The sequence below is a fragment of the Tubulanus polymorphus genome, chromosome 9, assembly GCF_964204645.1.
Source record: "Tubulanus polymorphus chromosome 9, tnTubPoly1.2, whole genome shotgun sequence".
Taxonomy (NCBI): Eukaryota; Metazoa; Nemertea; class Palaeonemertea; order Tubulaniformes; family Tubulanidae; genus Tubulanus; species Tubulanus polymorphus.
The window spans coordinates 15,632,464-15,653,839 of record NC_134033.1 but is presented as its reverse complement, the minus strand read 5'-3'; the positions used below and the strand labels follow the sequence as shown (position 1 = coordinate 15,653,839).

Sequence of the window (21,376 nt, the reverse complement as noted above, 5' to 3'; positions counted from 1 at the left end):
TCAGTTCATTTCGGGCTGAAATAGGACTCTCGTGCGTCACCGTGACTCCGCGGAGTCAGTTCTCAGTTCATTTCAGCTTAAAATAGGACTCTCGCACGTCACCGCCTACGGAACCGGAACTTCGCACGCACTCATCAACAACTTTCATAAATAGCACATTTTTGTGGAGAAATAACAATATAACATCGATACTATTATAATCCGATAACAATCGAGCACATAGAGATATTCGTTTTTACAATATATTAGAGCGTAGTCATTAGTATGGCACGTTTTTAGCGTAGATGACGATGATGTCATAAGGGGATTTATAGAGGCCGACATCTATTGCTTAGCTGGAAGATTTTATCGGAATTTATGAACATGATTTGTAAATACGATAAGCCATTTTTCATCTAAAACAAATCAAAAGCGAAAGATCAAAGGAAATATATACGTAAACTCTGGGAAGAGTGAATTCTCAATGAATTTACAAATCTAAGGCGAGTGTATTTTGTAGACGGCTTGCTAGAAACTCATAACTCATGAATGCACTATATCAATGTGTAGCCTGGAACCAGCAAGTCTTGAGACATTCATTCAATTCATACGATCTAGACTAGGAAAATGAACTTTTCATAATCATTAGAACTACATCCACAAACCCCTGACAATAGACATTTTAGCACCAGGGAGCCAGTTGCATAGTCGTGACCTCCAAAAGTCCAAAAGTGGTTAGATTGACTTTAGAACTAAGTTGGTCTTAGACTGGTCTTAAGTCTAAGCCATGACTATGCAAACAGCCCCAGGGGCAGTTCCAGAGGCCAATTTTGAAGGAATTGTCACATAGCAAAAGGGCACTGCGATGTCCAAAAAGGCAATATTACTCTTATACTGAAATGCATTAATTTTTGGTTTGTTGACAAATATTAGATGGACTTGCACAAGTCTCACATGTCCCTGATCAGCCCCTGAGCACCCTTTAAAAAAGTGATCAAGATTTTACACTACAATAGCGAACATCTAAATTGAGTGGCTCCAAGCTGAGGGGGTGGCTCCAGGCTGTACATTGAAACCTAATTCAGTAGAAAACAACAGAAATCGCCTAAAAATGAGGATAACTTTGAACGAACTCGTTTCTACATCTTAATAAATAGAGAATGATTTGTCGTAATGATCAGCTACATTTACTCTGAACTAACATGCATGTAATAACTCCCCCATGAGAGGAGGGATAGAGAGAGAGTGCACGCCACCTACTGGAGACAACTGGCAACGACGCACAGACAGACAATATACGTACAAACATGTATTTGTACAAAAATACACATTTTTTTCATTATTCGACAAATTTCCGATAACTTTTTTTTCTTTTCACGAGACTAACTAACGAGCAGTTTACCATTGTTCGGTTGCTTAGCAACACGAGAGTTCAACTATATATTAACAATCATAGTTAGAGATACGGATTTCCGATAATCTTTTCTTGAATATTAGTTAAATATTCTTCAACTCTTCTATATTATATATACAGTATGATACAGGTTTCTAATGAAATGAAAGTCAATTAATAAAGTAAGCCTAACGCAGACAGCTAGATATAAACATGAAACGTTTTCTGACTTGTTTCGTGAGTGTGGACATTTGCGCCGAAACAAGAAACGAAGTTTCTTGTTTCGGGTTTATTTTATTAAAGCGGCCTGCGACAGGCTATACCGATTAATCAAACATCCTAAATCTAATTGCTACTCATCAAAACTAACTAACTCAGGTTTCGATTGGTTCCGATGCCGGAATTCTCTTTTGGCGCGTTTGTTTCGACCAGAATACCGTCTACCTATTCCGGGTTAGTTTTAGCTGTAACAGTGATAGAATTGGCCGGTAGGGAGTTTGACGGGTTTCGATTTGTCTCTAATGATTTCGGAATTCTCTCCTGGTGTGTTCGTTTCGACCAGATAATGCTCTACCTATTCCGGAAAAGTGTAATCTGTAAACCTGATAGAAGCGGCCGGTAGATATTTGTAATCTGTTAAACCTGACCGAGAGCTCGTAATCCCGGAACCGGAATACGTTCAATCGAAAACCTGCGTAAATCTACGCATTTCATCCGACGCAAAATTTCACTCTGAAGTCTACGAAGAGAAAAAAGCACTTTTACGATAAATAAATAATATTTAAATACTCGCTACGTATCTCGGGGATTCGATTCCCGATTTCAAACTAAATCACACTCATGCCTATATATTCACACACCGATGGCGCCACCTATAATATCACTGAGCCACAATCGTCGTATGGGTGGTCGAAAAATATCGATATTCATTTCTTACGAAGAAAAAAGAGAAATATAGCGGAACCTCGTTACAACGAGCTGGACCCAGTTCCACAGTTGTGAGTTAGGGTTTAACTCTTGAGCTAAAGTTAGTTCATTTTCAGCGATTTAACTCAGAGTTAAATATTAACTCAGAAATGTGGAACTGGACCCTGCGGAGCACCGGAAAATCAGTTCGTTATAACTGATGGTTCGTTTTTGCCATATTACCGATATCGTCCTAGATTCGGGACGAAATTCTAGGTTTGTAAAATAACCGATAAATCGTTCTAAATCGTCGTAACGAGGTTCCACTTATAGATGGATATTTTCGCGCCGTTTCATATGACGATTGATTTCGCCGCGAAAAAATTAAGAACTTTGAGACCGAGACTTTCTGAAACTTCTGATTTCTGGTAACTAATTAATCAACGATTAACCTAATTTTAAGCGATTAACTTTTCGAAACTGATTTCTGTTTTGGAGGTGATTTTGCTTTCGGCGGCGGAGGCGTCGTCGTCGTTTTCGGTTTCGCGCCGCCGCTCGCCGGTTTCTTGGCGCCGCCCGGTTTCGCCGTCTGCTTTGTCGCGTGCAGCGTTTCTTGTATTTTGCGTTGAATGTGGTCGAAAGCGTCGCAGCCCATGTAGTCGATCTGGCCGCGTTCCCACGCGTACTGCCACTCGCGCTCGTTGCCGTACGGGTTCTCGGCGTGTTCTCGGTGCTCGCTCGCCAGGGTCAGACTCGCCAGCTGTCCGATCAAACCGTGCTGGAAAAAAGAGCGGAACGTAAAAAGAGAGGAAGATTTTTACACGCAAAAAATCAGGGTCCCTACAGATCAATCGCTACAGTGCAGTCGGTGTATAAGGGACATACCACTATATTGCATTTACCCCGCAGTGCGATGAATCAGGGTCCCTACAGATCGATCACTATAGTGCGGTGTATAATGAACATTACTACCCCTATATTGCATTTACCCCGCAGTGCGGTGAATCAGGGTCCCTACCGATCAATCACTGCAGTGCGGTGTATAAGGGACATACCACTATATTGCATTAACCCTGCAGTGCGGTGTATCAGGGTCCCTACAGATCAATCGCTACAATGCGGTGTATAAGGGACATACCACTATATTGTATTTACCCCGCAGTGCGATGTATCAGGGTCCCTATAGATCAATCACTACAGTTCGATGTATAAGGGATACATTGAATTTACCCAGCGGTGCAGTGCATTGTCAGTTACTAATTTTCACATTGTTCAACTGGTGCTGCCATCTTTCCATACAGATTTAAACAATCTAACAATTAGCATACATCGCACTGCTGGGTTGAGGCAATAATGAGTGGTTGGATTATAGACTCAGGGTCCGTACAGATCAGTCACACCTTAAGGAGTTTTTGAGGAAGTGCCCGCATCACTATCCCAATTACTGTTGACTCCTCCTAAATCGGTACTGTTTATCTCAGTAAACCATTTTTTCAGTGGATTTGTAAGCAGATTTTTATCCTTTACACCACTAAACTCAGTTTCTAATTCAGTAACCGCCTAATTGGATAAATCCTAGTCCCAACTGTACCAATATAGGGGTAGTCTACAAACTATTACATAAAATTTCCTAATTGCCTATTTCTCAAAAGTGGAGGAGTTTCAGACATTTTTTTCAAATTGAAGCAGTTTCAAGAACTTCTAAGGTTTAGAAAGATTTTTAAGGAATCAAGGAGTCGTAGGGAACCTGAAAATTAAATTAACCCTGCGTCGATGAAAATGAAACTCGTCGAAATTTCCATTTTGTACGTCTGCCGTAGAGAGCTTGCCTAGTTTTCAGATCACATTTCCGACGTCTGCAATGAAAGGCTGAAAGAAAATTCCGATCAGCTGAAAAATCACATCCCCCTGGCAAAAACTATCGATTAAACATCGATCATTTAATGATTGAAAAAACCGAGATGAAATTTGTTTTTAGAATTTGAATAGATCGTATAAATACGTTTGTCAATCGTAGATATGGGATTTTCATCAGGCCTCGAGAAAACTCCCAAACAAACGCATTAACAAACCTCTTAATCAACCCGTCTAAATCAGTTTTAATTGCATTTTTTGTTTAACAGTGATTTGAGTTAAAAAAATCAAGTGCTTCGATGATTAGTGCGATAATATCATCGAGGTTAATCATTATGAAGACGCATGCATACATAGAACCGGTGCGGTCGGTTAACTAGTTATTTCTCGTGCGATCAGTCAACAACTAGTGCAATCAGTCATATCCGAATACCGCTATATAAAATGTTGTTTTTCGTAAAACTTTTGTCCAGAACGGTCGAAATAAATTAGCCATGAATCGAGGACCGCTTTCATTCGTACAAACAACGATATAAGATAAATAAGTGACAAGTTCAAGGTCGAGGTCACGCCGATCAGCTCACGACCTCGACCTTAAACTCTATAAATTACAACCTCGAGATCTAAACGCCGGAAAGCCGCCTACCATTAAACTACTCGCTTACTAGAATAGTAACTACGACGACCTAACGTCAGTGATTCGTTTTCCTACGACCTTAAAAATGCCCGAGTATAAAAAACGGTTCGCCCAAAAATTGCTCGAAAAAAAAAAAGAAAAAACGACGAAATCTTGAAAAATTTCAAAACGAGCGAAAAATTTATGATTAACGTATCGTTAGTGTTAATGCAGCGGCATGCGCTAATCAGTTGCTATGGTAACAAAGCGTATAAGCGGCAACAATCGTAGCAAACGTCAACAACAGCAGCAGCAGCAGCAACAGCAGCGGGGTGATACTTAGCAACATACCTCGGCAACAACGCGGTGATTGTTGTTGCTACGATAACTACACGTGCACGGTTCATCCGAGTTACGATTAAAAGGGCAGTAATTATAGCGGTCAGCGGCAGGTGGCGCCACCGTGCAGCTGATAATAACGGGAATGTCGTCGGTCGATTCGACGTCACTTTGAGCGTTCGTAGTTAATACTGATCGATCATTGTTTAATACTGGCTGCTTTTGATTCTGCGTATTTTCGTTATTATTGTCGCGGTCGACGTTAACCCTTTCATCGCCATTCCCTATTTCTCCGTCCTGTTGTTTATTTCGCTCCTCCTCGCGACGCCGTTCTCTCTCCTCTTGCTCCTCCTCCTTGCGACGTCGTTCTCGCTCTGCCTCCTCCTCCTCGCGGCGCCGTCTGCTCTCCTCTCGTTCGCGTTTCTCGTTCGCCGTCGAGAGGTCCTCGAATCGCGTCGGGTCGAAGATGACCGGCAGCGGTTCGTCGATATCGATCTGAGACATCGGCGGCTCCACGTAGTGACTCTCGAAAAACTCGTACTCGCGATTCTCCCAGAATTCTAGTCTTTCTGCGGCGACGGCGGCGTTTTCGTCGTCGTTTTCGCGATTGTTATTTTCACCACCGGGCGGCGCTACCAGTTCGTAGAACGTCTCCACCGCCGGTAGACAATACGGATATAACATATGAGTAATAGGCGGCGCAGCGGTAGTCCGCGTGTTAGGAGCTTCCTGTAATTAAAGAAAGATGGCGCTAGCAACGCAACAAATGTCCAAAAAGATAGGAAACACTTGCTCGCAGAGAGACAGACACAGAGGTGGGGGAAATAAACAAACAAACAAACAGGTCCAGGCGGCAAAGGATAGATAATATCGTAAGGTAACATTTGTTAGTTTTAACATTCATCAAATATGCTTGAAATCTTTTTTAAACAGAGGGGGAGCTAAAGGAACCAGTCCAAAACATGTATATATCTTATCGTAAATTGATCCATGGATTTCGACGAATTGCGTAATAGAAATAGAACTCATAGAATAACAGTAAACTCGAGGCCCAGTTGCAGTCGTGGTTTTGATTTAGGACCGGCCTAAGACCAATAAATAGCCATTTGGGTTCTATATAGTCAATCGGACATGTCTTAAGGCCATGTTTTGACATGAGACCGCGCAACTGGACCCTAGAGCTACATTTCGATAGGTAGGATGAAATATGTAGCCGATTTAAAAGCAAGAGCGACATTTTTTCAGCATTTCAAGAGTATTTACAAAGAGGACAATTTGAACTGAAAATGGCAACAATTGCGCAATAAAGAGAAAAGGCAATTCCAAGTGAAGATATGGTTCTTGAATATTCTGCACATCATGACCAAAACATAAAGTAAGGTCTAATCGGAAAGAGGAGAATCTTTTTCCGGTACCGCAAATTCATATTCTATTTTTTATAATCGAACTTTCGAAGGCGGGGTCCGATCTAAGCACTCGTCCGATCACCCGGGACAAGTGTATTTTCATTAATGCAAGTAGGTTATCATTATCACTTGTCCCACGGATTAGTGCAATTTTATGTCCAGAAGCTTTTTCCCACTCGATACAACGGATGATTGTGTCACTATTCGGACTGCCTGTGAAGGGCATGTTGATTTTTGAGAGGGGGCAAATGAAATCGCAGATATGCTCGCCCGATGGGCAAAAGTGGCTTTTATTCATTAGATCGGACCCTGAAAATAGTACGTAGTAGTACAGTGGAACCTCGTTACAGCGAACTTCACGAAGCCAGAAAATCAGTTCGTTAAAACTGATAGTTTGTTGTATCCAGTATGAAATTAATCAGATTTTTAGACAAAATTCGATATTTGTTATATCAGATGAGTCGTTGTATCTGAGTTCGTTGTAACGAAGTTCCGCTGTATTATGAGTGGTTTTTAAGTATTGTTTGAGTTAGTAGTGAAGGGAAAACCTAATGAACGCAACGTGAACAAGCATGCAACGAACAATTCAATTAAACGACGATAAAATGCAATCAAAACTAATCAACGCAATAATTATTAATCATCTCGTTAAAATACATCCTCGAAGACCCACGAGATCCGGTGAAGCCCTATGCGGTCAAACTCGTGCGTAGTCATCATTCGGAAGTCGGTGCATTACTGAAGTCCTCTTTATTTTTGAGTCCAAACACGTGTATTTCAAATTTTAATTTACTAAGCGTAACTCGTCAACATAATTACAACAACTGAAGCGAGTTTGACTGCATCACCGAGTAACAGGTCTGAGAAGCGCGATTTTAATGATTTCGTTTTCTTTTTTTTTCAACCCACAAGGAATTCGAATACGTCTGCACATTGTCATGATTTTGATTCCAACATGATTTTAACACATATAAATATATATATATATTCTAACAGTGTTTGCCAGGGGTAGATGATGATGACGGTAAAAGCGCAAGCTTTGCGTCTAACAACATTGTTTTACCGTCTAAATACCAAGAAAAATCTAGCTTTTTTTTAAGTAGCCTGAAATGAGATTTTTTCTACGAGGAGAGCGCTGCGAACTGTCAAGTTAAACCCACTATAATCACTTTCAAGTTTGAGACGACGGAATTGGTCGTAAAAGACAGACCAGGAGTCAGTTTCACAAAAATGTTTAACTCATAACCCTTTCAGTACATCTACACCGCAGTGCGGAGTATAAATTGGTGATGGACTTCGCTGGTACACTGCATCGCGGCGTATTGATATAATTAATTTTTATCTGTATCGAAAGATGGCAGCAACACTGTCAAAGCTAGTGAATTAGTAACTAACAATACACCGCACTGTAGGGTAGAGACACGACAGTTGTTTGCCCATCATACACCGCACTGTGGTCGAAATTTCTTTAAATGTTCTGATTATCTCAAGCACTTTCAGTTATCAATTAGTCAGCATTGATTAAAGGGTTAAAGTTAATCCTTTTTGTGAACCTAGGCACCGAGAGCATGGAATTCAACAAAATGGAAAATATGGCCGACTACCACGAGATAATGATAATCAAGAATGAATTTACATTCGAAAATTGTTTTCACGCTAGAATATCTGAAAATGTCGACGAACGTCGAAAGAAATTTGTGATTTATTTCAAAAACAAATTGTGTGCGAAAACCTGCAAGAAAAGTGAAACGTTTTTCTAAATTTATTCAAAGACGTGCGAGACCTGAACCCCGAAACCAAACCAGGAATTACTTTTTCTAGAAAAAGGTGATATTTGTCTACGTATGTGAAATCGGTGCAGGTACAGAAATTAACGCGCCCTACCACCACCACCACCACAAAAACAAAATCTAAATCCAAAAGTGTTCTACGTGAAAGTGAAAATTTACTCTACGTAAATTATTCGAAATGATACCGAAAGGTATTCAATATTTTCAAGGGGTGTCGGGAAATAGAGATACAGTGGACTGTGATGGGATGGACGATTATCATTACAGAGAGGTACAGGAGTCTACTATAGCATATTTAACTTATGATATTTTAGGTTTGACTTTCATACAGACTGTAGGATATACATAGGTGACCGCATTTTTCATTTTATATCCGATCCTAGAATTAAAATTCACGAACCCACAATTAATCAGTTTCGGGATTTTTCCTTAATAAATTCCGCTGTAAATTGAGACACGGCTATTCGTAATATTTAACTACGTAGTTTAGAATAACGATATCGATTCATTCGATTCCAAACGAATTATATAAATCGATTTCTTTTTCCGTTACCAACTATTTTCGTAGATTGATATGTATTCTAAACGGTATCAGTGTTCTCGGTGCGTTGGAGTTTTAGAGGGGCTGCACTACGACATCGCGGCTGCTCAAGTAGCAAGGCTTTCGATCCCCAAAAAAATATAGAAAATTAAGCTCAATTTCCGCGTAATCTATCTATCGCATTAGCTCAATATATTTCAAAGCAATTAACAACATTGATAGAATATTGACATGTACTCTGGTCGGGGCAGCAGATATATTTCGATAAGGGGCGGCTGATTCTCAGAGGGCTGCATTGTATGACATTGTGGCTGCTGAATTAGCAAGGCTTTCAATACCCCAAAAAGTGTAGAACATAAACTTCACTTAAGCTTAATTTTGGTATAATCTTACAATTAATAATAATCAGCTTTGATAGAATATTGACATCCACTATAGTAGAGGCAGCAGACTTTTTATAAGGGGTGGCTGATTTTCAGAGGAGTGGATGTAAAAACGAAAGGGGTGGCAGCCCCTCTAAAACCTGTTGTGGAGAACACTGAGAACGATCTATGAAAGCCTAGCGTACTGGCTCTACAATCTACGGAGCGAAGGGGACATCCGTAACGGTCTCGATTCCTTCTGATTCCCGACACCGAGTGCTACGTCTCCATTACGGATGTCCCCCGAGCTATTATATACATTTTGAATAATGTGTGAACATCAGATGGGGAACTATAGACATTAATCGAGGGATGTGAAATTTTAGATTTTCAATTCGGTTTTGTTTCAGCCCTGAACCCAGTTCCACAGTTCTGAGTTATCTGGATCTGATTTACGCAAACCAATTCTGGTGCGTGGTCAGCGGATGAGAGAGGGAGGGTTACTGAACAGCGGAGGTGTCGCCAAGGTCGTTCCATTCAACCAACCAGTTCTTATACGCGTCTGTTTTTGATGATGGGACTTTATGTAGCAAGGTTTGACTCAGATTTGACTCACAACGGTGGAACTGGATCCCGTTAAAAATGGACTGAAAAAGATCATTTAGAAATCAATTAAGAGAATCCTACATGAGGTCTAATTCTATATCAAACACCGCACGGAAAAAGCTCTTCCGCTTAATTACGAGTGAAATCAACTTCACAGGGCTGTCGACCACTGAAAACTGCAGTAACAATTGGAATTTTTTTTCTTTAGGAAACGTACGCATCAGATCATATCAGCATTTTTGGGAAAATACTGTAACTCAGGAACTCTTGATTTCACCGGAACACAGGGAATTTAGATGAATATTTGTGAAATTTTGAAAGAAATTTTGGAAGAGCTTTTCCCGAGCCCCACCACTCACGGAGTGTTAAATACCGACTTAATCCAGATGTGATCAACACACACTTAATGGCGAAAAACCGGTGAGATCTGGATTACGACTAAATTTAAGAGTAATTCTGGTCAGGAGTCGCTCATGAAGTACGCAGGAAAATATTGAAACAAATACGATTCAGATTGTCGCACAGACTACGCTGAGTGGTCACTGGCCCATTTATACAAAACTCCCTCTGAGTGAATTAGAGAAATTTTTAGGTTTAAAATGTTACAATCCATTCTTTTTTCATTGAATCATGTACTGATAAAGAAACACATGGTCAATAACGTTATCCAAATTCCCCAAGTTTTCCAGGTCAGTGGCGCCACCCTGTAAGAACCTTGTTTAAATTGATGATTGTATTTTTTTCATTTTTTCTGCGAAATTCATCAAATTCCCTCGAGTTTTCAAGTTTTCCAGGTGAATGGCGCCACCCTGATGAAGAAACAGCCGTACTTCCATATTTGAACCCCGATTGATGCAAACGTACTTTACGAACGACCCCTACGATATATTACACGACATATACGTTGAATACGGTGAATGATTTACCTGTATTACGTTCTCCAACTAAAGAAAGCGAAAAATCAGAAGAAAAAAAATACCATCGATATTCGCATTTTTAAAACAATTTTTTTCAACAAGAAATAAAGCGATTTATATTTGAGTTTCGGTTCCTGTCGACGGATAAAAATCAACGGTTTCAATCCTGACGGCGAAAGAGTTTCTTTCCTTCAGGCGTCGTTTTGAACTTCGAGGACTTACACTCGACTTTTTCTTTTAATTAACAGGGTCAGTCAGATTGATGAACTCGGGAATAACGCCACAATGTTGACAACGAGATATTAGGGGCTGCAGTTGCTCAAAAGTTGGTTTAAGATAACTGACGCAAAAATATCATAATAATTAGGTATTTTTAATTGTCACTATGTCAACTATATACTGGTTAACTCTAAACAACTTTTCAACAACTGCAGCCCCTGGAGTCAGTTGCTCAAAAGTTGGTTGAAGTCAACCCTCAGATTTTCAATTGTCACTCAGGCGGCTAAACCCACCAGTTAACTCCAACCAACTTTTCAGCAACTGTTCCCAGGATTTTTCAAATTCCTTTAACATGTTTTTTTCTCATTTCTGAATATTTTCATGATTTTTCACAAACTTTCAAATTTTTTCCCCAGTTTTTCAAACAGCCATCAATTTCTCGCACCAATCTGACCGATCCGTTAAGATGATAAAACTTTTTTTCAGTACTCACGGTCGACGGATCTAAATTCGGCTGAACGTGCGTCATGAATATCATCCACCAGATTTGTAAGAAGTCTTTGTCGTGGCCGCTGCCTTGTTGCGGTTCGACCTCGCCGGTTCGCGTGTTGAAGTAATGAGCCCACGGTTTCACCGCGCCGATGAAATGACAAATCTTGATCTTATCACGAAATCTGTAAAACAAAGAAACGAAGAATTCAAGAATTTTGCATCAACAGGATCCACACGGAATAATCAGAACAGCGGTAGAGATATGGCATCGGTATTAATGGTTTGCCCAGGCCAAAAATGCTTAATGTAATCACAGGTATTCTCCATATGCCGGTATTCTAATAGGGCTGAACAGTTGCCAAGGGAAGGACATATAAGCGACCATAAAATCAATCATTGTTTTGTATCATTATTTTTAATCAATGTTTAATTGGGTGAATTAAACCTTTTACAAAGTAACTTAATTGAGTAGTTGCTTTGTTGCTGACAACAGTTTCACTTCAAAAACACTGTGTTAAGCCTAGCGCACATCGACACTGCGATTGGAGACAACTAGTTGCTACCGAACGATTACCCCGCGCACATCGAAATCTAGTTACAACCGGTCAGTTGCAGCAACTGCATGGCGCGTGTCGATCGTCGAGATCCAGAGCGCGCACATCGACGGATATGACTGCGATTGAGTACAACCAGTTGCTCAAAAGTAGAACATGGGCAACTGGCTGGAACTGGAGATCGACGCTTACCAATCGTAAGCTCGCTCACATCGACACATTCAAGCAACTGATCATATCCAGCCAGTTCCTCTCATGCGCCGAAAACTGCCTTGCAACTAGTTGTCTCCAATCGAATGAGTCGAATGAAATGGTTAACTTACTGTTTGAATGCAGGAAGATAGCTGTAAAATGCTTGTGACACGACGTTATAAATGAACGGTAAATGTTTACTGATGTCTTTCACCGGCCAGTCGGAGAAAAATAGATTCAATAGACCTTGATCCCCACCTGCAAAAATAAACAACCGAACGTAAATCACCTGGGTCGTACGTTCTACATTGCCGGGGCTAGTTACATGAGTTCCAATTTAAGATCATCTTAGTTTTATGGCCAATCTAACTGCTTAAGAATAAACTTAAGATTCGAAGAGCACTTTGCAACCTAAGTTTCGACCATGGAACCGACCCCAGGAGCTATTTCCATACTCATGCCTTAAGACTTAACAACTTGAGACCGGTCTAAGCTCATTTTGGTTCTATAACCAATCTAACAACTTAAAAGCAGTATAAGCTCATTTTGGTTCTATAATCAATCTAACAATTTAAGACCAGTCTAAGATCATTCTAGTTCCATTCTCACAACTTAAGACATGCGCACTTATCATATCTCGACTATGGCACTGAGCCCTGGTACCAAAAACTATGAAGCAATTTTCGCGATGAAACAAAAAATACTTGAAGTTTCTCACCGTCAAAACTTCCTTGCGACAGCGCGCATTGTAGTAAAGCTTGATATGTCTCCTCTGAGGGTCGAAATACGAACACTCCGCTGTTGAAACAATCGGGCCATCCGGCATCGGGAGCAGCCGATAGTTCTTCTCGATCAAACAGTTCATCGACATTTTGTAAAACCTTTAAATAAATGAAAACGATGATATCAGGTTCTGTGTTTCAATAACGGTCGAAACCCACCAACCGTTTCAGGCATGGCCATTTGTGATTTCAGATTTGACTCGGTGAAAATGAACAGACTTTGAGTCGTGAATTAAGAGTTAATTCTGAACTCGGGATCCAGCTCCCCGGTATTGAGTTTGAGTACACTCTGAACTCAGCATTCAGTTCCCTAATATTGGGTTTGAGTTAATTCTAAACACAGGATCCAATTTTGCAGGATCGAGTTTGCAGTTTTGATGAGCTAGAGTTAACTCAGGATCCAGGGGCCAGTTGCTCAAAGGTTGGTTAGAGTTAACCAGTGGATTGTTGACATAATGACAATTGAAAGTTCATTGTTACTATGGTATCTATCTCCCGGTTATCTTTAACTTCAACTTTTGAGCAACTGGCCCCAGCTCCCCAGTATTGAGTCAAATCTTAACTCAGAAGTGCGGAACCAGATCTCGCAGTCCACGCCATCCTATACAAGGGCAGCGTATTAAAGAAAGGTACTCACTAAAGTATCGGCGTCAAGGAATACGCATTTAGTGAACTGCGTTAATCTCCAACAATGTAACTTGGTAAACGTGACGCCGAGATTCGTACGAGTCAGCAACGCTAGATTCACCGTATCACGACTGTCTAAAATATCGACTTCTTTTACTAAATCAAACACGTTCGACAGCTGCTGCCTGAAACGAAACAAAAACAGCGGACGAAATGAATTACCATTTATCTGAATGAGCAAGTTACACTCGTAACGAGTGACTATCAGTTAGTTAGCCTATAGAACAGGGGGTGGATCTAGGAATATCAGAATATCAGATATATCATGTCTAGTCCAGGGCCCGGTTTTATAGTCTGGTATAACCTTAAACCCTTGGCCCGGTTGCACAGTCGTGACTTAAGTCCAAAAGTGGTCTTAAATCTTAAGACTGGTCTTAAGTTGTTAGATTGGTTATAGAAATAAGTTGGTCTTAGACTGGTCTTAAGTCTAAGTCATGACTATACAACTGGCCGCTGGACCCGGTTGTGCAGTCGTAACTTAAGTCGAAAAATCTTAAGACTGGTCTTAAGTTGTTAGATTGGCGATAGAACTTAGACGGTCTTATTAATAAATTGAGTTAGCCCCTGGTTTAAAGTAAATACTAGTCTGTAAAGTGGGGCCCGGAATAGAAAAGGCATTTATTCCAACAATTCCATTTTCAATTTCAATGTTTTATCTCGAGACCCAAAAGGTAACCTAGAACGATTGAACTGAGTCAAGAATTTTACTATAATAGAGGAGATTAATTCTGCTGAGCTTTAGAAATGAACTGATCACAAATTTCATCACAGTTCACCAAAGTGGCCCAGCCGATCGAGAGAAACAAGGTATGATTTTTTTTTTAAAGGGATGTCGGTGGTATTAAAACGTACCTGACCGGTGACGTGACTTCCTTCGATATAAGGACGACAAGTTTCCGACGAGTATTGGTTAGTCGTAGAGAGTTCGCGAGTACTAACGCACCGATACAATACGTATCGTTAGTCGCCAACGTCACAAACGCCTCGTCGTCAACTGTCAACAAACAGAAAAACAAATATATAACATTCTATCAAATAGCAATCATTTATAACTGTTTTTTATAGAAACTGATCTGCGACCAGGACTGAAACCTCTTACATCAAGCACACGTACACATCATGGGAGGAAAGGGGGACTTAAATTGGTGGCTATTAAAATAAGACTCGATCAACTCAAAGAGATAACTGTTTAACTCAGGGGGCGGAGGGGGGTCAAGGGTCTGATTCAGGGAGGGGTGCACCCCCAAAATAGGGTATAGCATATAATCTAAAGGGCACCGTCCCAGAAAGAAAGCTCCTCACAACTCAGAAATACAGAGAAGCTTATGAATTTAAACGTTTTTAAGGTAGGCCTATCAATTCAATATTTTTCATTTTCCCTTAAATTTCAGTTTTCGGAATAGATCGACTCTATAGGTTTTTAGGAGGAGGTGGTTATGCACACCACCCCTGTACCCCTCCCCCCAAAAAAAATGTTTTACTCGAGAGGTAACAGTTTAAATCGGACGATTAACTGGTATAGACATTACACCGGAGATGATGTAGGCTACGTGTGGGAAAAACTAGAGCAAACTTTTATATGGATTTCCTCCACTGATCTAGCCTACTTTCTATTTGAAAAAAAAAAACCTGCCCGACCTTTTGACACCGAAGCTGCTGGTAATGAAAGTGTTTACGAGATCATAACGAATTCCTGGGACATCAAATAGATTAGTCAAACGAGCGCGCCCGCGCGAGACAATTAATTTTTGAATGAGTCAGAAATAGAATAGTAAAGTAGTATGTATCGAATGACCTTGACATTGATAGTGGAATAGCCCGTCTGCTAACACAGTAAACAAGCGGGAGAGGTTCGTACGCGACTTACATGCGAACTGCACGTACACTGCCGACACCGTAGATACAGAAACTGAGGGAGGGGGGGCCGAGAATTAGTGGGAATTGGTGCATCAGGCCCTACTACTACTTTCATTTCTCCAAATTCCGCCAGTATCACATGTTTTTAATAACGAAATCCCCCTCCCCCGAGTGAACCAGCAGCGTGTGAATGGAGATATTTGTAGCCTTACGTTCGAGTTATGTTACTGTCTATTCATTCTCCACGCGTGGTCAATAGAATTATCTGAATTCCCCGAGTTCTTCCTGAGGTTCTCGGCAAAATTTGCCCGGGTTTTCCCTGATTATTTCTATATTTTCTTAGATTTTTCCAGGTTTTTTTCCAGGTCAGTGGCCACCATTAACATTTTACCCAAATTTGTCAAAAATGGCTACCCGAGTTTTCTGATTCCCTGAGTTTTCCAGGTCAGTGGCGCGACCCTGTATTAGGTCCTAATACTTGGCATCTGATCATTTTAAGACAACCGGATACATAATGAACAATTTTCATTCGTAGGCTAATGGCTAATCCTTGCCACGCATTTCTTCAAATTTACCCAAAACAACTTTAGTTTAATAAAGCAAGATGAAAGGGAGCTGTTCTAACGCTCCTCACTAGTCCCAAACTGAAGAGTTGATTCAATTCTCATCTGTCTAAATACCGACGCTGTCGTTCTCAAAACAAATACGACACGTAGACCTAGCCTAGTACGCCATCCCCCCTAAATCGAAACCAAGGGGGAACAGAGTCCTAGGCTCGACCTAGACATGCCAACCTAGATCACTTCCTACTTTCTTCATTTTCCTTCCTAAAAAACTCGAGCTTCATATTTTCATAGTTCCTTCGTTCCTTAATCCTTTTTCAACGAGAAAAATCCTAACTTTGATCCCTGGAAATGTTCACGACCGTTTAAAAAAGATGTTTTTTTGCGATTAGTTAACTTCAAAAAAAAGATTTTAAAATTAATTCTCAATCAACACCTTTCGATAAAATATCCGTTCTTAAAATGTTGAAGACAATTTAACCAAATTCGACAAAATTTATAGGAAAATCCTGATTATAAACTAGAAATTTTAACTCACCCCAGTCCGAGCAGATCTCTGCTTAATTTAGAAATTAAATGACAATCACGATGAAAAAAACCCCGCGATTTCCACAATCCTAACAAAATCTTCATCAGCCGCGGAGGAGGCATCATTTGTGTATGCTACCTCGACAAAAAACTAGCATTCTTCAGAACTCTGAAAAAGCACCGCGCCGGTCCTTTCGTGAGGATGGATTTCCTGACGCATTACCATTCAAGATTGTCGCCGAAATACCTCAATTACGGCCACTTTCCTGCCTTCCTGTTTGTTTGTGAAATACGCGGTTGTAAAAAGAGCCTACATGACCACAGTCACATACACCACGTACGCCGCTGACATCTGGCGAGCCAGGCGCGAACTACGTTCAAGGTGACATTGAGCGAGCCGGATGCCTAGAAATCCTGGAAATGAGCCGTGCAGTTTTCCACGCATTATTGAACGGATGTTTATAGGTCGGGTTTAGTCTGTGAACTCAATACCCCGAAAACATGACAAAAGTCATGCTGATTTTTAATCTGATTTCACAATGAACAGAGAGAACTTGAGAACGTCGGCGAATTAAGGGGAAAAAAAACATGTCAAGTCGCAGAGAAAAACAAAATAGCCGTAAATAATAGTTAATGGGGTAATTGGCGATAGAAAAAGTAAGGCATTGACATGAATTATGCGGCTGATCTGTGTAACATACGCAACATTAGATTAACACGGTTTATTACTAAACAACAGTTTTGATTTAGGCTTATTGTAATATATACTGTAGACACTGCATCTATTAGCATACCACTCCTAATTGTGGAACTGAATCCTGGGCCTAGATCCCGAGTCAAATTAAACCCTCACAACTGTGGAACTGAGTTCAGAGTCAAATCAAATCCACACAACTGTGGAACTGGATCCAGAGTCAAATCAAATCCACACAACTGTGGAACTGGGTTCAGAGTCAAATTGAACACACACATCTCTGGAATTGGGTCCAGAGTCAAATTAAACCCACACAACTGTGGAACTGAGTTCAGAGTCAAATCAAATCCACACAACTGTAGAACTGGATCCGGAGTCAAATCAAATCCACACAACTGTGGAACTTGGTTCAGAGTCAAATTGAACACACACAACTCTGGAACTGGGTCCAGAGTCAAATTAAACCCACACAACTGTGGAACTGAGTTCAGAGTCAAATCAAATCCACACAACTGTAGAACTGGATCCGGAGTCAAATCAAATCCACACAACTGTGGAACTTGGTTCAGAGTCAAATTGAACACACACAACTCTGGAACTGGGTCCAGAGTCAAATTAAACCCACACAACTGTGGAACTGAGTTCAGAGTCAAATCAAATCCACACAACTGTAGAACTGGATCCAGAGTCAAATTGAACACACACAACTGTGGAACTGTGTTCAGAGTCAAATTGAACACACACAACTGTGGAACTGTGTTCAGAGTCAAATTGAACACACACAACTGTGGAACTGTGTTCAGAGTCAAAAGTTAAAACCACACAACTGTGGAACTGGACCCTGAGTCAGGAATTAAAACCGGACAACTGTGGACCTGTGTTCAGAGTCAAATCAAACTAACACAAATGTGGAACTAAGTTCAGAATCAAATTAACCTCATACAACTTTGGAACTAGGTTCAGTATCAAATTAACCTCATACAACTTTGGAACTGAGTACATAGCCTGGAATTTCAAAGGAATTCTTGACGAAGTCATTAAATACCGATCAAATTGAAATACGCCTAATAGCGCTATACTATAACGAATTATAGACCAATATTTCGCTCGAGACAATCGTGCAATTTTCAGTAAGACGAATTGCAAACAACAATGAAGCGACGATTTAAAAAAAACACCGTTGATTGATGAAGTCATGGATAAGTTATTTCTCTATCTCTCTCTCTCTCTCTCTCTCTCTCTCTCTCTCTCTCTCTCTCTCTCTCTCTCTCTCTCTCTCTCTCTCTCTCTCTCTCTCGCTCCAGAGAGAAAGCGCAATAGAAAGAAACAGCTCACGAGCCGCCGGGCGCGAACCAACCATTCAACATTTATCTAATAATAAACTCTGACAGCGTGTATGAGTTCAACTCTTTACACACACACAGGTTTATATCAGTGAGAGATGATGGAAAACCTGCCTCCACGTCGCTATATTACTGATATACCTATAAACCTACAATACCTACTGCAAACTTTATAATAAACGCCTGTCCTAATAATCACCTTTATTTCCTTGTTTCCCAACCTGCGTCGCGTATCTTCACGACTTGTAGCCTATAAATGCCAGAATCGAATTATCTTAATTTTTTACCTAATGGGCGCGTACCAGGTAAAAAATTAACATCGTTCAATTCTGGCATTTATCGCCTAGGCTACGAGCTGTATACTGTTTAAATAGTTGTAGCGTAAAAAACGCTTTAATTATCTTTATCGCCCCGTATCTAAGATAAGATCGTTTAAATATCAATTAGGCCTAGTCCTTTATAAGACAAGTATAAATCAATCGTAGCATCAATCTTGAACCTTCACTCTATTAAACCCCAACAGCCTAATTATAATTAATCTTTAATCATGTCGTTTAATTCATCATAATACCTTGACAATAAAGTTTTAAAGTACATATCAAACAGGGTCCAGATTATCGGGTTTATCCCTACATATAGGCAGGGTGCGATCTAAGCACTTGTCCGATTGCCGGGACAAGTATATTCTCATCAGGGCAAGTAGGTTATCATTATCAATTGTCCCCCAGGCTAGTGCAATTTTATGTCACAAAGTTTTTTTCCAACTCGATACAACGGATGATAGTGCCATTAATCGGACCGCCTGTGTAGGGCAAGTAGCTTTTGGAGGGGGCAAGCGAAATTTCAGATATGCTTGTCCCCCGGGCAAGTGGCTTTCATTCCTTAGATCGGACCCTGCGTATAGGCCCTGAATTGGGGGATACCCAGTCTACACTGTAATATATTTGAACTGTGCGATGAACTCATTTTATCTAGTGATAAATAGGCCTAGGCCTAAATCTGAGCTGTAAAAACCTTAAGTTAATTTCTAGTATTTTTTAGTTCAAACTGTACAATAACTTGTCTTCCTCATGATAGATATGAATACATTGAATATACGTCCGCATGAATCTGTATAATTAGTATAATCTGTATTAACTTGTTATAATGTCTTTGTCATTAAAGATCTGATATGAATAAATTGACCATAACATTGTACTACTTGCGCATTCAAAAGTGAGGGGGGTTTACCTACTTTGAAGAATTGGGTATTTTTACCTCTAACCCCAGGTAGGTAATGGCTCCCTATTTGAACGAAACTGGACCTAATTCAAAGATTTATCGACGAGGATAGAATTAATAACATAGGCCTAAGCCATTCCACATAAAACTGCTCTATTTAATTGTTGTAAAGTCAATAAATTGTAATAAGAGAGAAATGATTGTTATTGAGAACGACAGCTGTTCGGGAAAGACTAGACTAGACCGGATCATGCTAGACTGGAGAAAAAATACAACCATTAATAATCAATACAGTTAGTCTATAACGACCCCTGGCATATACCGTGAAAAGACTGAAAACTGAAATATTGTAACAGGTTTTTTGGTCAATCTCATTTTTTACGCGATGATGACCTTGTGGGGGCTGTGTTTTAGTGTCAGTCAGTCCTGTTTTTTGGAGGATAGGTCTATAACAACACTGATATCAAAATGTCAAATATCAAATAAACACTTCAGTTTGATTGTAGTAGGCCTACTTAAGACTGGTTCTGTAATAATTATCAGTTTCAACAACAGAGCAGAGATAAGCAGATTAAGACATTTTGATTTTTTGTTGCTGCTAAAAAATCAAGCCAGGATTCAGGAAACCAGTCTCAAGTCTCCAATGTTCTTCTAAATTTAGGCCTATACTAGACAGTACACTTTGTTTTATTTAAGCCACTCAGTACGACATACAGACCCCCAAAACTATCAAAATGCCAATTGAACATGGAAGTACTTTCTGATTTCTCGTAAGACAGACTCGACTGACTTGACATATCTCTCGGTCTTCCATGTTCTACGTTCGTTTTCTCGGCAATATATGAAAGTAGAAATTGCCGAACTGCTGCCAATGATAGAACTGGATATCGACGGTCGGTCGGTGTAAAATTGACGGGTGTCGTACCGCGGGAAGTCAATTAAAACTCAAATCAGAAGCGATAATTTTAGATAAATCACTGACCTTGCCTAGAAGCCATTTTGTCCGAGAGAACAGTGACAAGAGGTGGCAGCACCGCCTGGTCGTTTGTTTTCCAGGATTAAAAAACGGGTTAATTCCTAATTTGAACGCTCAATAACTCATTATGAAGTACTTATTTCTGGCCCGCAGCCACAAAGACCTGACAAAGTCCTATGAATATAATTTTTTCGTCGTGTTATGCTAGAAAAAATATAATAATTCTTAATGATCAACTGGGTTCATTTGTTAGGTAAAGAAATAAAGTTGGTAATGTGTTGTCTACTTTTCTTAATTATTGTAGCAGGTGCGTTTTGGTAAAAATTCCCGCTTTCCAAATTCAGAAAATTATTGGTTCCACTCCGAAGATTCAGCTTGTGTCCGAACATCTTAATATAATAAAGGAATTTTACTAAAGAAATTCTTTTTCATAGAAATACCCCCGTTGTGCTCTGTGCTTGTCATATCTTCTGATTCCCTTGAACTCTGCTGAAAGATGCTCTGCGCTTGTCATATCTTCTGTTTCCCTTGAACTCTGCTGAAAGATGCTCTGCGCTTG

At 40.2% G+C, this 21,376-nt stretch overlaps 1 protein-coding gene across 2 annotated transcripts; it reads right to left on the bottom strand.

The window, feature by feature from the left end:
* Positions 1-486: 486 nt before the first annotated feature.
* On the bottom strand, positions 487-20,853 carry LOC141910653 (uncharacterized). Of its 2 annotated transcripts, XM_074801367.1 has the most exons (9): positions 20,824-20,853; positions 14,488-14,629; positions 13,586-13,760; positions 12,885-13,047; positions 12,298-12,424; positions 11,422-11,602; positions 10,719-10,736; positions 5,100-5,816; positions 487-3,056 (listed from the first exon to the last, which is right to left on the bottom strand). In XM_074801367.1, exons 1-9 carry the CDS (start codon positions 20,837-20,839, stop codon positions 2,745-2,747), a joined length of 1,851 nt encoding a protein of 616 aa, XP_074657468.1. In that variant the 5' UTR covers positions 20,840-20,853; the 3' UTR covers positions 487-2,744. The 2 variants fall into 2 exon arrangements, with proteins under 2 accessions (XP_074657468.1, XP_074657469.1); XM_074801368.1 differs by lacking the exon at positions 10,719-10,736.
* Between the last annotated feature and the right edge of the window lie 523 nt (positions 20,854-21,376).